Source organism: Calliphora vicina, chromosome 3 (genome assembly GCF_958450345.1).
Source record: "Calliphora vicina chromosome 3, idCalVici1.1, whole genome shotgun sequence".
Taxonomy (NCBI): domain Eukaryota; kingdom Metazoa; phylum Arthropoda; class Insecta; order Diptera; family Calliphoridae; genus Calliphora; species Calliphora vicina.
The window spans coordinates 9,410,145-9,424,238 of record NC_088782.1 but is presented as its reverse complement, the minus strand read 5'-3'; the positions used below and the strand labels follow the sequence as shown (position 1 = coordinate 9,424,238).

The 14,094-nt window shown below is 30.9% G+C and overlaps 2 protein-coding genes across 2 annotated transcripts; both read left to right on the top strand.

The window, feature by feature from the left end:
• The first annotated feature begins 3,619 nt into the window (after positions 1-3,619).
• Acbp6 (Acyl-CoA binding protein 6) lies at positions 3,620-4,216 on the top strand. The gene is made up of 2 exons (XM_065504481.1): positions 3,620-3,764; positions 3,842-4,216. Exons 1-2 carry the CDS (start codon positions 3,756-3,758, stop codon positions 4,079-4,081), a joined length of 249 nt encoding a protein of 82 aa, XP_065360553.1. The 5' UTR covers positions 3,620-3,755; the 3' UTR covers positions 4,082-4,216.
• A 4,544-nt stretch (positions 4,217-8,760) lies between these two features.
• On the top strand, positions 8,761-9,312 carry LOC135954243 (acyl-CoA-binding protein-like). Its single transcript, XM_065504322.1, has 2 exons — positions 8,761-8,865; positions 8,938-9,312. The coding sequence occupies exons 1-2, from the start codon at positions 8,857-8,859 to the stop codon at positions 9,181-9,183; spliced, it is 255 nt and encodes an 84-aa protein (XP_065360394.1). The 5' UTR covers positions 8,761-8,856; the 3' UTR covers positions 9,184-9,312.
• The last annotated feature ends 4,782 nt before the right edge of the window (positions 9,313-14,094 follow it).

Sequence of the window (14,094 nt, the reverse complement as noted above, 5' to 3'; positions counted from 1 at the left end):
AATTTTATATTAAAATTTTACACCGACTTACCTTGGTTGAAGTGGTAATCCAAAATGATAAATTCTCAAGTGTTTAACTTCTTTTTTATACTAATTTTAAATGACCGGATATTCATGCATTTTATTTAAGAAATTTTTAATTAATAGATTATAAATAATTTAATTACGAAAGGCCACTCGGTATCATTGATATTTTTATTCACGTGATAATTTTATTTATATAAACTGAATATTAAATACCACCCATGGAAAACTATTGGTCTTGCTATCAGCATTTTTTTGAACATATTTAAATATGACGATTGTAATGAAATAAAAGATAAACAATTTATTAATAAATTTTGTCTAGGGCAAGAAATCTTGGCGCCGTCAATAATAAATTGAAGTTATCTATGAATTAACTATCTTCACTATTTATTATACATATGACAATTATTTCTATACCGACAAATATTAAACTCAAAATATCTATAATCCTCAATAACTTTGAAATATGCCATTAGTCAAGAAAAGGAACTCCATTTGCGATCACCTATATTTCTGACCAAACATCGATATTTTCTATAGAAATCTCAAAATATCTGAAATCCTCAATATCTTTGTAAATAAGCGTTTAATCGAGAAAAGGAACTCCATCTGTGATCACCAATATTTCTAACCAAAATCGATATTTTCTATGCAAAACTCAAAATATCTAAAATCCTCAATATCTTTGTAAATAAGCTTTTAAATGAGAAAAAGAGCTCCATCTGTGATCTCCTATATTTCTGACCAAAATCGATACTTTCTATGCAAAACTCAAAAAATCTAAAATCCTCAATAGAAAAAAGGAGCTCCATCTGTGATCACTCATCTTTCTGACCAAAAATCGATATTTTCTATGCAAAACTCAAAATATCTAAAATCCTCAATATCTTTGTAAATAAGCTTTTAAATAAGAAAAGGAGCTCCATCTGTGATCACTCATATTTCTAACCAAAATCGATATTTTCTATGCAAAACTCAACATATCTACAATCCTCAATATCTTTGTAAATAAGCGTTTAATAGAAAAAAGGAGCTCCATCTGTGATCACTCATATTTCTAACCAAAAATCGATATTTTCTATGAAAAACTCAAAATATCTAAATTCCTCAATATCTTTGTAAATCAGCGTTTTATCGAGAAAAGAAACTCCATCTGTGATCACTCATATTTCTGACCAAAATCGATATTTTCTATTCAAAACTCAAAATATCTAAAATCCTCAATATCATTGTAAATAAGCGTTTAATCGAGAAAAGGAACTCCATCTGTTACTACGTTTATACGTAGCCTATTCGCAAATAAATATTATTTGAAATTAACTAACTCACTGTTTATATGTCACATTAGTTACGGAAAATTCTTGTTTTTATGAGATGCCGGATGGTAAAATGTAATTATTTTGTAGCTCTTTTATTGAATAAAATATCATACATTTTTTATTTTTTTAAATGTAAAAATTATAGAATCAAAAATTCTTGTCCGTCTTGCAATCCAATTAATTAAAACGCAATGAAATATTTAAAAAGCGTCTTAATAAACTAAAAGCTTTAAAACATATGGCAATGCTTAATATCTTATTTGCAAATAGTGTCGTTAATCAGGAGTTGTTTTCGTGAGTTAGCTATTCGCAAATAAAAAATTAATTCACTGTTTATGCGACATTTATTTCTAATTGCAATATTTTTATTTGCGAATAAGCCGTGCGTATAAACGTAGTATGTGATCACTCATATTTCTAACTAAACATCGATATTTACTATGAAAAACTCAAAATATCTAAAATCCTCAGTATCTTTGTAAATAAGCTTTTAAATGAGAAAAAGAGCTCCATCTGTGATCACTCATATTTCTGACCAAAAATCGATATTTTCTATGCAAAGCTCAAAATGTCTAAAATCCTCAATATCTTTGTAAATAAGCGTTTTATCGAGAAAAGAAACTCCATCTGTGATCACTTATATTTCTAACCAAAATTGATATTTTCTATGAACAATTCAAAATATCTAAAATCCTCAATATCTTTGTAAATAAGCGTTTAATCGAGAAAGAGAGCTCCATCTGTGATCACTCATATTTCTAACCAAAAATCGATATTTTCTATGCAAAACTCAAAATATCTAAAATCCTCAATATCTTTGTAAATAAGCGTTTAATCGAGAAAAGTAGCTCCATCTGTGATCACTCATATTTCTAACCAAACATCGATATTTCCTATGAAAAACTCAAAATATCTAAAATCCTCAATATCTTTGTAAATAAGCGTTTAATCGAGAAAAGAAACTCCATCTGTGATCACCAATATTTCTAACTAAAACTCGATATTTTCCATGAAAAACTCAAAATATCTAAAATACTCAATATCTTTGTAAATAAGCTTTTAATCGAGAAATGGGACTTCATCTGTGATCACTTATATTTCTGACCAAAAATCGATATTTTCTATGAAAAACTCAAAATATCTTAAATCTTCAATATCTTTGTAAATAAGCGTTTAATCGAGAAAAGGACCTCCATCTGTGATCACTTATATTTCTAACCAAACCTCGATATTTTCTATGAAAAATTCAAAATATCTAAAATCCTCAATATCTTTGTAAATAAGCGTTTAATGGAGTAAAGGATCTTCATCTGTGATTACCTATATTTCTGACCAAAAATCTATTAGCAGTCCGTTGGAGTACCCCAAATATTTAGTACTTTTATATTAAACTTTGTTTTTAAATTATATTTTATAAGTGATAAATATGAAGTCATAAAAATTCAATTCACTGACACATAAAAAAAGATTAATCAAAAACGTCAACTAAGTACTTTTTATAAGAAGTCTTTATCTATTTAATAATATTTTTTGGCCAAATTGTGTATAAGGGTTTCCGTTCAAAGCAAGAATTTCTTTGATCGGAAAGGCACACAAACGGCCTTTCTGTTGTTTCTCTGTTGTTGATGATTTTTGAGCGTAGATCGAATTGTTATGGGAACGAAGAATCGTTGAGATGTAAACTGCAAATTAAAATCAATTTCAAATGAAATTTATTATGAACAACCATAATAATGTAACTCAGCCTTGACAATGAAATATTATTTATTGCAAATCTATGATTATTTGTTTTCCCATTGTGCAATGCAAAAAAATCCCCTTTAGCATTGAATGACTAAACTTTGATAACAAAATCATTAACTATTTTTAACAAATGCCAAAGATAATCTCAAAATAATCATGCAAAAGCTGAACTATTCCATAAAAGCAAAAAAAGGAACGCCAAACGTAGGTAGTAGTAGATAATAAATGGCAGCAGATTTGCAGTTTATTAATCAGTAAGTGATAAAACCTTATCACAGTGCAAGTGTGTATGAAAACATATGTATTCATCATATAATATACAATAGAAATCCATAAAAATATGTACTTATGAATAGTGAAAACACTGATTAATAAAGTTTAATGACAAACTCAACGAAAACATACAACAAACACGATCAATATTCGATGGATTGGGTTAAAAAAAAGAACACGTAATATTCGTTGGAACACAAAAACAAATAGATAACCAACTAAATGTTATCACTGACAACTTTAACGAAGCTATTCGTTAAATTATAACTTTCAAAATGCAACTGATAAGATTTGCCAAATATATTTGGCAACCATTTATATAAAAACCCTAGAATTAGTTGAACAATATTATTTGTTTGAAAATAACAACTAAAGCAACAACACATTAACAATATGCTCACCGTAAGTGAATATTTTTAAATCTTTATTTCATATTTACAAAAAATTAATTTTTATTTCCACATCCTATGTAATTGCAGTTCGAAGAAATCGTTGAAAAGGCCAAGAACTTGACCAACAAGCCCACTCAAGAGGACTTTTTGGAATTCTACGGTTACTACAAACAAGCCACCGTTGGTGACTGCAACACCGATGAGCCCGAAGATGCCATCAGAAAGGCCATGTGGAATGCCTGGAAGGCCAAGGCTGGCACCAGCTCTGAAGATGCCAAGGCCAAATACGTAGAAGTCTACCACAAATATGCCCCCAAATCCGAATAATTTTATGTTTATTTGGAAGTGTTTTGTAGCAGCAAATTTTCTCAATTTAATTTAAAAAAAAATTATTTATTTTACTTCGTAATTTTCTGGTCAGTCCAATGTTTAAGAAAGAATAAAAGTAATTTTCAAGTGAAACTTTGTGTGTGTGTTTTTAATTTCAAGTAACTTTTAGTCCCATTTTCTCAATCTCTGGTTATTTACGATATACTGTCAGTATAAACACGATAACAAGAGATTGAGAAAATGGGGATTAAAGTGTTTTATCGATATATTTTCAGATATAAGAACAATGTAATGACATGATACGATAACATAGTGATCGAAAAATAAGTTGAAGTCGATAGATCACTTTTCACGATCACTTCGTTTTAGTTGAAACTAATTGTTTGAAAATTGTTTCTCTTTATTATTTAAAAAAAATAAAGATTTCTCAAAGTGAGTTACGGTAGTTTAAAGTCAGGATGCTCTCCAGCTAAAGTAAAATACTGTCTGCTAAAACGATCAACTTAGAGACTGAAGAAAATTAAAATTTTTTAACAATTTTGAGTATTTTGAAATTTAAACGACCGCAACTCAGTTGAATCCTGCCAAAATTTAAACAAGCTGCGTCATTTAGTTTGTGTTCGACAGTCATTGATAGCAGGCTATCTCGTGATTTAATGAAGAATTGGAAAAAAAATTAAAATTGTCTGCTCTTTGAGCATTATACTGCACCATCAATTTCAATGGTAAAATAGTGGTTTACTGAATTTCGTTGTAGCCGCAAAAGCACGGAAGATGCCGAACGTTCTGTACGCCCACGATATGGTGCTGGCCGATCATAGATTGAAAGTGCGAGAAAACCACAGGCATATCACATGGCTCAGCGGTTTAAATTTTGAATGATCACTTGGGTTTGAGAAAGCTTTCCGCAAGATGGATGCCGCGTTTGCACACAATCGGATGCACAAAAGGGCACACACTGTGAAGTTACCATGGCAAAAATCCATGAATTATGCTACAAATTGCTCCCTCATCCGTCCTATTCTCCGGATTTAGCCCCGAGCACAGTGCGGCCAAAGGCACCTTTGTCCGGCCAAAAGTCAAAAAACAAAATTTTAGTTGGAGGTTTTTTGTCATTGGGTTGGTTAAAGAAATTCTCTAGGAGATGAAAAATTATCATAGTAAGGTCCCTTGCCTCAAATGCCCTTCATAATTTCAGTTTGAATGAGGCCTTCACACGAATGGCACACTACCGTAGGAAAGATCGACTAGTAGGAGTTTCCGTCAAACGAAACAAAATGGATTCTACAGCTGAAGATAAGTACAATTCGTAAAATCAAAATCTGAATGTAAATTTCTAAATAGTAAATTGTTAGAAAGTGATATGTAAGGACTATTTTTAATTTGTTAAACAAAATTGATGTGATTGAGTGAAATTTGTTTTCTTGCTTTTTCCAGCTCTCTAAGCTATTGGATGTAATAAGTCAAACTATTATTTAACAAATAAAATAAAATTCCGATACGCTTTGATATACATGAAATAATATAAAATACAACACCACATTTGTATATATAAATATAAAGTGAACTCTCGAAAACGTGAACTAAGGTAGAGCTACACAAATACGTATGTATTTTAGTATGTAACATCGCCATATTGCATTTCACCATTGTAAATTTTCAAATATATACCCTAATAATATCAAAACAAAAACTTTTAATCAATTAGCAAATTCATTTAATTTTTTACAAGTTTTTTTCGTATGAAATGACGCCATATTAGGTCGGCCATTTTGAATTTGCTAATTCTGATAAAGGATTCGTAATCAGCGACCCCAAAAATCAGCATATACCAATTTGTGGATTTTTCGACTTTTGGCCGGAGAAAGGTGCCTTTGGCCGCACTGTGCCGAGTGACTATTTCTTGTTTCAAACCTGAAGAAATAGGAAAGAGATTTGTCTCTAACGATGAATTCATCCCACAAAAATGACCTATTTTGACGACCTTGACAAATCTTATTTTTTGGAAGGGATAACAAATTTGGAGAAACATTGGATAAAGTGCATAGAGCTGTAAACTAAAATATTTTTTATCCAAAAACCTGTGTTTCATTCTAAAAGTCACGGACTTATTAACCTACGCCCTCGTATCTTCCTCCCAACTATTGTAGTAATTGAATGGAAATATTCTTTTCGTGATCTATACCTTTTAGGGGAAGTTTAGAACAACTGTATCAAGATACATATAATAATTTTTAACACAAACTAAATTTATTTTTATTTTTACTTACTACATATTGACCTTTGTACGATTTCCACTTTATAAACAACGTAAACATTTACTTATTGACGCATTCTTTATCTTTTAATAAAAAAATGTTTTGATAAAAATGTTAGTAAGTAATTCTGATTTCAGTACATATGTTTTATAAGTTGAGTCAGTCAGTAATAATTATATCACTGCCATATAATTCGCCTCAGACGAAATTAATGGAAAAAATCAAATCTATTTTAGTAAATTTAGTATTAAAATAAGTTCACAGAAGCATACTAAGTATTGAAGATATTGTGAATAAATATTTTATGGTGACTTACTTAATTAAATGTCCTTGGATTTCATCGAAGATATGCACTCGTATTTATGAGAATAATACTGCTTTTTTTGCTCTGCATAGTGGAGTAGAACATATTCCGAACGACATAAAATAGTCGTAGATATAGAGTATTCTAGTTTGACGAACTCCTTTAGGCATACAAAATTTGTAAAATAGAAAATACCTTAAATATGCTATCCGAATTTGACGTTTTTTGTATCGAAATTTTGAATTTAGGCTGAGTGGTTTGAAATCCCAAAGCTGGGATTCCAAAACGGGAAATAGTTTAAGATACCATGATGAATTCCAAATCATTCATATTATTATTTTACTAGCATAACCCAGTGCACTTCGCTACCCCTACCCTAGTAAAATTAAAAAATATGAATGGAAATACGAAAATAAAAATACAAAATTCAATTACAGTTCACTTGATATTCGAAAATAGCTAACTAATTTTGTATGGGAGATACCACTCCACTGCCATTCCTGCTAAGCCGATCATGCTTAGCTAAACTTCGAACATGGAACAGGAATAAATTCGTTTTTAGCTAACCTGCGTAGAATGGTAATAAATTGCTTGATGCAGAGTTTAAATTCTTTTACAACTTGCCTTTAAGTTCGTAATAGTAAAAGCTAACTTTAAGTAATAGAAAAAGGTACCCTTAAAGTTAGCTTTTACTATTACGAACTTAAAGGCAAGTTGTAATAATGGCCCTTAGAATTATAGTTCTCTAGATATTCAAAATTAATTATTTACTTTGTGCCACAACCACTAATGCAATCCCGACCATTTTCAGCCAATCTGTGTAAAATGGGAAATTTGTATGGGAGGTGACTCACCTCTTTATCCGACCCCTCCCATTTTGGGTGCTATGCCCTCTAATCTAATTCCGTCTATATCCAGCTAAACCCAGCACAGTAATAAGAAATTAATTTGCTAAAAGTTTAAACACTTTTACAATTATAGTTCTGCAGAACTACAGAACTGCCACGCCCACTATTTTAATCCCGAACAATTTCAGTGAAACTATGCAAAATTATAAAAGAGCCATTTAGACTAAATTATGGACCGATCGTAACAAAATTTGGTGACATGAATTTTGTATATATAAAACTTATTTGGAGCGCAATTTGTGGAGATACATTTATAAATTAAACATTTATGACCGATAAAGTCATATTTCGGGACGACATTATACGTAGCAAATTTTATCGAAATATCTTGAAAATTGCGACCTGTACTTTGCGCACAAGGTTTACATGGACAGACGGACGGACATCGTTTAATCGACTCAGAAAGAAAGATTACTACAAGTCGATCGGTATACTTTAAGGTGGGTGTTAGATTAATATTTTTGGGCGTTACAAACATCTGCACAAACGCATTATACCCTTTCCACTATGGTGGTGTAGGGTATAAAAATATGATCCTTTGAACATGATCAACTTCATTATGAGTAAATCAAATTCAAAGAGTTTAAGCATTTCCTTCTACACTTATTAATCATTTCTGTTCGCGTTTCGTTGATTTTTTTTAAATAACTACATAGTAATGCTTATATTTAAAACAATAACACTTTATGTACATAAATATACCTACTATCATAAAACAAACAAACAAATAGACATAAATCAAAAATGATTCAATATTAGTTGGACTTGGCCCACTCATACAGTAAACAGCCATAAACATAAAAAGCGCCTGAAACTATACTTTGAAATTTTAACAAATAAAAACAATACTAATATTAAAACGATCAGGCCAGTACAATTTACCGATAATGCATTTGATTACATTTAGAAAAAAACATTTTAAAATTATAATACGTGTGTTTAAACTTTAAAGTGATATGAAGTTGCTAAGGCCAATCAATATATTATAGAACAGGGAAAGTGAAAGAAATTAAATAAATCTACATATTTCTTTTTGGAAATAATCAAATTTCCTAATAGATAAGATTAACATTAAAATTTCATTGAACAAATCAAATAAAATTTCCATTATATTACGAAACTTATAATTTAAATAAAAAATATTAATTAAATTAGTATCTTAAATAGATAATAAGATAATAAATAACTTCTTGAATGAATACCAAAACATTCTAATAAAACGAAATGACTATAAAAGGTTTAGGCAAATATGAGAACAGTACCACTTGAATTCTATTTATCCAAATAGCAGCATTAAACAAAATGGTTTCAGTAAGTTTAAAAATTAAAATAAATATTTTAATAACAATATTAAATAATTATTTAACTTAAAATTCTTTTTAGTTCGAAGAAGCTTGTGAATTGGCTAAGAACTTTAGCAAGAAGCCCTCCGACTCTGAATTCTTGGAATTCTATGGTCTCTTCAAGCAAGCCAGCGTTGGTGATTGCAACATTGCTAAGCCTGGTGCTTTGGATTTGAAAAAGAAGGCCATGTATGAAGCCTGGAACAAGCACCAAGGCTTGTCTCAAGATGCTGCCAAGGCTGCCTACATCCAAGTCTATGAGAAATATGCTCCCAAATACGCTTAAATTGTTTATATTTAATTGATGACAATGATAGTAGGGGATATTATTACTTAATAACTAACTAATTATGTTTAATATTTAAGAAATTTTGTTAAAATAAATTGGAAAGAATTGAAAGGTAATCAAAAGGAATTGTTTTGTTTGAAAAGTATTTCATTTAAAAATGGATTTAGCACTTATCAATAGTTTACAAGTTATAGTGCTAAAATAATCTTCATGGTACGAAAATATTTTACCTTTAATTTAGCAGTGATTATCAGAATAGATATAAACTACTTATTTCAATTTAAATGTTGACCGGAATATGTTAATATTTTATAAGTGTTCTACTTATACTTTGCTCATAAATTGGATTAAAGATTATTTGAAATATATTTATGTATTATAGCGAAAGTACGTGTGTGGGAACTGATAATCTTATTTCGAATTATACTTTTAATATACCTCCCAGAGCCATAAAAGATAAGATAGGAATATTTTCAATATGATCGATTGTGTTAAGTTTAAAAACAAATAGCTAGGGTAATCTAATAACTAAATTGACTGAGTGGAATTTTTATAAAAACTCTTCCAGAAAAATACTGTTTAAATATTTTGATGTGAAATCCAATTTGTAAATTTTTTAAAGTAACATCAAATCTGACATCACAATCATTAAGTCTGAAGATTTCTTGGTTAGTTGCGAGCTCAATCGTAGTGCCATTCATTCCAAGATAAATTGCGTGAATATCATCCAAAATTGTTTGTTTGGGTGAGAAGGTCCTTGGGGACCTTTTTCATTTTCAAAAGAATTACTCCTTGATGGTCCATGGGACATATACCCGACCCCCACATGTATTCCAAGGAAATTTTATATAGAATCGTTTAAAAGTTAAAAAGTTCTTTTGACTTCTTTTATTGTTTGTACTTCGTATAAGGACAACGGATGACTCACTCATTGGAGGGTTAAAAGTTCTCAATGAAATGCGAGAACTGATATTGCGAGATCGTCATGTTTTGCCTTATATAGGCGAATGTTCCCTTTCACCCTAAACATTACCACCCATATATGTCTATTTTACATGTTATAGCCAGCGCTGATATTTTGTATGATTTCGTTGGCATTTCGGGTCCAAATGTTCGAAATAATGAATTCTTAATACCCCTTTTTAAAATCAAATTAAATTAAATTTTATCTCTTAACCATTCCGTTAATGAATTCATTGCGAATTAATTTATAAGATTAATTCCTTTGTACTTCAAATGTATTGAATTCATTCCTTTGAGAATTTATTCTTTATAGAATAAATTCCTTATTGAATTATTAAAATTTACTTGAATTCAAAGCGATTATAAAATAGTTTAAAAACTGTATTGAATGATTAAAATTTTCTTCAATTCAACTCTATTACCAAAAGGCTAAATTCAATTTTTTTTCAATTCATTTTGTAAATGATTAAACCCAAAACAAGTAAGAAAGTATGGTCGGGCTTGACCGACCATACTTTCTTACTTATTCCATACTTTCTTACTTATTTCTTACTTATTATAATACCCTACACTAAGTAAAATTTCAATAATTTATATTTTTGAGTGATTTTCGGAAGTGGGCCTTATATGGGGGTTATGACCAATTATGGACCGATCAGCAGGAAATTAGGTCGTGTGATTTATGTCTATATGAAAGTTTACAATGTTGAATTTTGTGAGTATACCAACATTTTTAAGCGATTTATGCACGTTAAAGTGATTTTCGGAAGAGGGTCTATATGGGAGCTATGACTAATTATGGACCGATCATAACAAAATTTGGTGACATGAATTTTGTATATATAAAACTTATTTGGAGCGCAATTTGTGGAGATACATTTATAAATTAAACATTTATGACCGATAAAGTCCAATTTCGGAAGGACATTTGTATGGGGGCTAGGTGAAATAATGGACCGATTTCAGCCAGTTTTAATAGGCTTGGTCCTTGGGCCGAAAAAATAATATGTACCAAATTTGATCGAAATATCTTTAAAATTGTGACCTGTACTCTGCGCACAAGGTTTACATGGACAGCCAGCCAGCCAACCAGACGGACAGACGGACATCGTGTTTGGCGTTACAAACATCTGCACAAACGCATAATACCCTCCCCACTATGGTGGTGTAGGGTATAATAAAGTGTCTGTAATTCTCATTCACTCTATGGCTTGATTTGTATAATATATTTAGTTTTTCTAAAGCCTTTTGAGAAAAGGTTTCCTAATGAAATGCGCATAGGAACTAGCTTAACCCCCAACAATAAATGTCAGTGAATTTATCAATAATTGGGAAATTTAGCACAATTCTTACTATGATATTAATTTTGTATTCCCGTAAAACTCTTGAAAAATAAAAATATTTTAATTCAATTTGTAATAGATTTGTATTAACAAAAATTTAATCATTCAAAGGTTGAATGAGTTATGTTATGAATTAATTCCATTATGAATAAATTCAACGATGAATGAATTCTATTTAACTAAAAGCTTTTGAATGAAGCTAAAGCATTAGATGTTTTTATTTTTTTTTTTTTTGGTTTTATTGTATGAATTGCTGACATTTACTAATTTCGAATTAAGGGCCTGATTCAGAAACACAAATGAAAAACAATTTTCAATTTTTTCTATGAAAAACTTTTAAAAATTATTTAAGAACTGAGTAACTTTCATACAAACACTTTAAAATTGTTTGTCAGTAGTTTTTCAAGCCCTAAGATTTTTGTGAATTAAGCTAAATTTAATTAATTCGAAGATCTGCTTGGGTCCTCATAGGTCCCGTTATAATACCTTTTGTCTATCGCATCATACGTCCTATTTTTCTTGGACGCCGTAATTCATTAACGATCCTGTTATTTGAATGAAGGTGTGGATCTTACCCACATCGCTACAAGATAAACAGTTTTTGTCAATAAGTATTTGATGACCAAAAATTCTACGTCTAAGGTAAACAAATACAAAACTTTGGTCATATGAACCTAGAGACAAGTTTCCAGTAATAACTGCTATTAGGTTTGTTGGACGGAGTCTAGTCAGATTTATGGCAAGTTGTGCCCTCATATCTCATATCCAGATTGTTCTGTTCTCCCTGCAACAGGGTTCTCTCACCCATCTTGCTTTTGCAATAATGTAAAGTTTGTGTGAGATCAATTGTTTATCGCTCAAGAGAATTTATTGTCGTGCTAGATTTCGCAATTGCCGTGTCCATAAATTCATACAAGCTTAACCGATGAATGTCTCGCTATTTCGTCTAGAGACACCCAGAGATTTATGACAAGTCGTGTCCTCTGCTTATCTAGATTGTTCTCATCTTTTGAAATAATATGAAGTGTGTTTGAGTTTGAGTTGTACACCGCTCAAGAGAATTTATTGTGGTGCCGGCTTTCGCAAGTGTATCAGCTCTGTTGTTTTCTTCTATATCTCCGTATCCAGGAACTCATACAAGGTTAACAGATCAATGTCTCGCTATATCGTCTAGAAACACTCAACATTCTTGGACAAATTTTAATGTGATGTAAACACTCTCTAATGGCCACTTTACTCAGTAAATATATGGATATCTCTGTTCGATATCTCTTGGTACTGAAATAAGCTGGAAGCCTAAGTGACAGTCTCAGATACAGCTGGTGTAAAAGATACTACTACCGATCTCGATCCATCTGTGAATACATTGATAACGTTCTCCAAAAAATGTAGACAATTGCCATAAATTTGTCATGAATACTAGTTCGGGTATATCAATAGGAAGATCCATATTGACGACAACTAAAATTTTGGAATGAATAGATCCATATTTCCATGATTTCGTGGCATTTAGCCATTGCTTGTACTAATGAACACTCATTTTTATATCAATTTATCCTTGGGACGTGTGGTTCCATCGTGTAATTAGCCATGTTGATTTAGCATAAGAGTGTGTGTAATAAACCAACAGATGCCGCCAAAAAATCTTAGCCGCCGAGACTGTCGACATCGAACCGAACTTATTGGAAAACTTTTTAGTTGTCCGCCTTATCTTGTTTGAACTCATTAATTTCATAGGAGCTTGGATGTCCCGAACGGACATCATTTAATCCCTTCTGTCAATGCAAAAATCTCAGTCTGAAAGACCGTATAGAGAGCATGGCTGACATCATGAAAACTCAGCCCCGTGTGATGACCATATTTTTATTGAGGATCATTTAGATGATATTGGGCTATTAATAATTTCATTTTAGGATTTCTGGTGATAATGGAATCCTATCTGGTCGTTTTGATGTTGTCCTTTGCTAAAATATTCAGTATATTTTGGTATCTGGTTCTACAGTCTTTAGGTTATATTGCATTCATTTCTATTAGTCTAGTGGCAGCCAGAGCTGTTTCATATTTTAAGTCCATTTCCATAATCGAAGTATTTCTCATCATGTCACAGTTTTATTGTTCTATTTAGAGCCCAATAACTATTATAGAAGACTTATTCAACCCAGCTTTTAATAGGGTCAATCCAGTTGAGAAATAATCCAAGACATTTGACATTTTTTCTTAATTAGCGATTTTCCTTGTTCTGGTGAATAGACATACTTCGATTATTTTGCGTTAACATTAAAATTTATATTTCCCTGGCCAAGTCGTAGTACAATTTGAAGTCTGTATAGCAGAGTGCTTACAATCCTTAGTTACTCTGTATGTTAGTTATCCGTAACAGAGGAGACACCACTCTGTGGCGTTCCCCGATATACAATGAATCTACAATAAGGATTAAATAAGAGTTGAGATTGATATAAATGAATACTATAATACTAAATAAAACGTCATCATTTTCAGCTGATTACTATTACTAAAAATGATGATGCATGAACTGCTGTTAAAATGGACATATTTTTGGTACAAAAGTGATCATTAACATTACAATTTTGAGATGACAAAC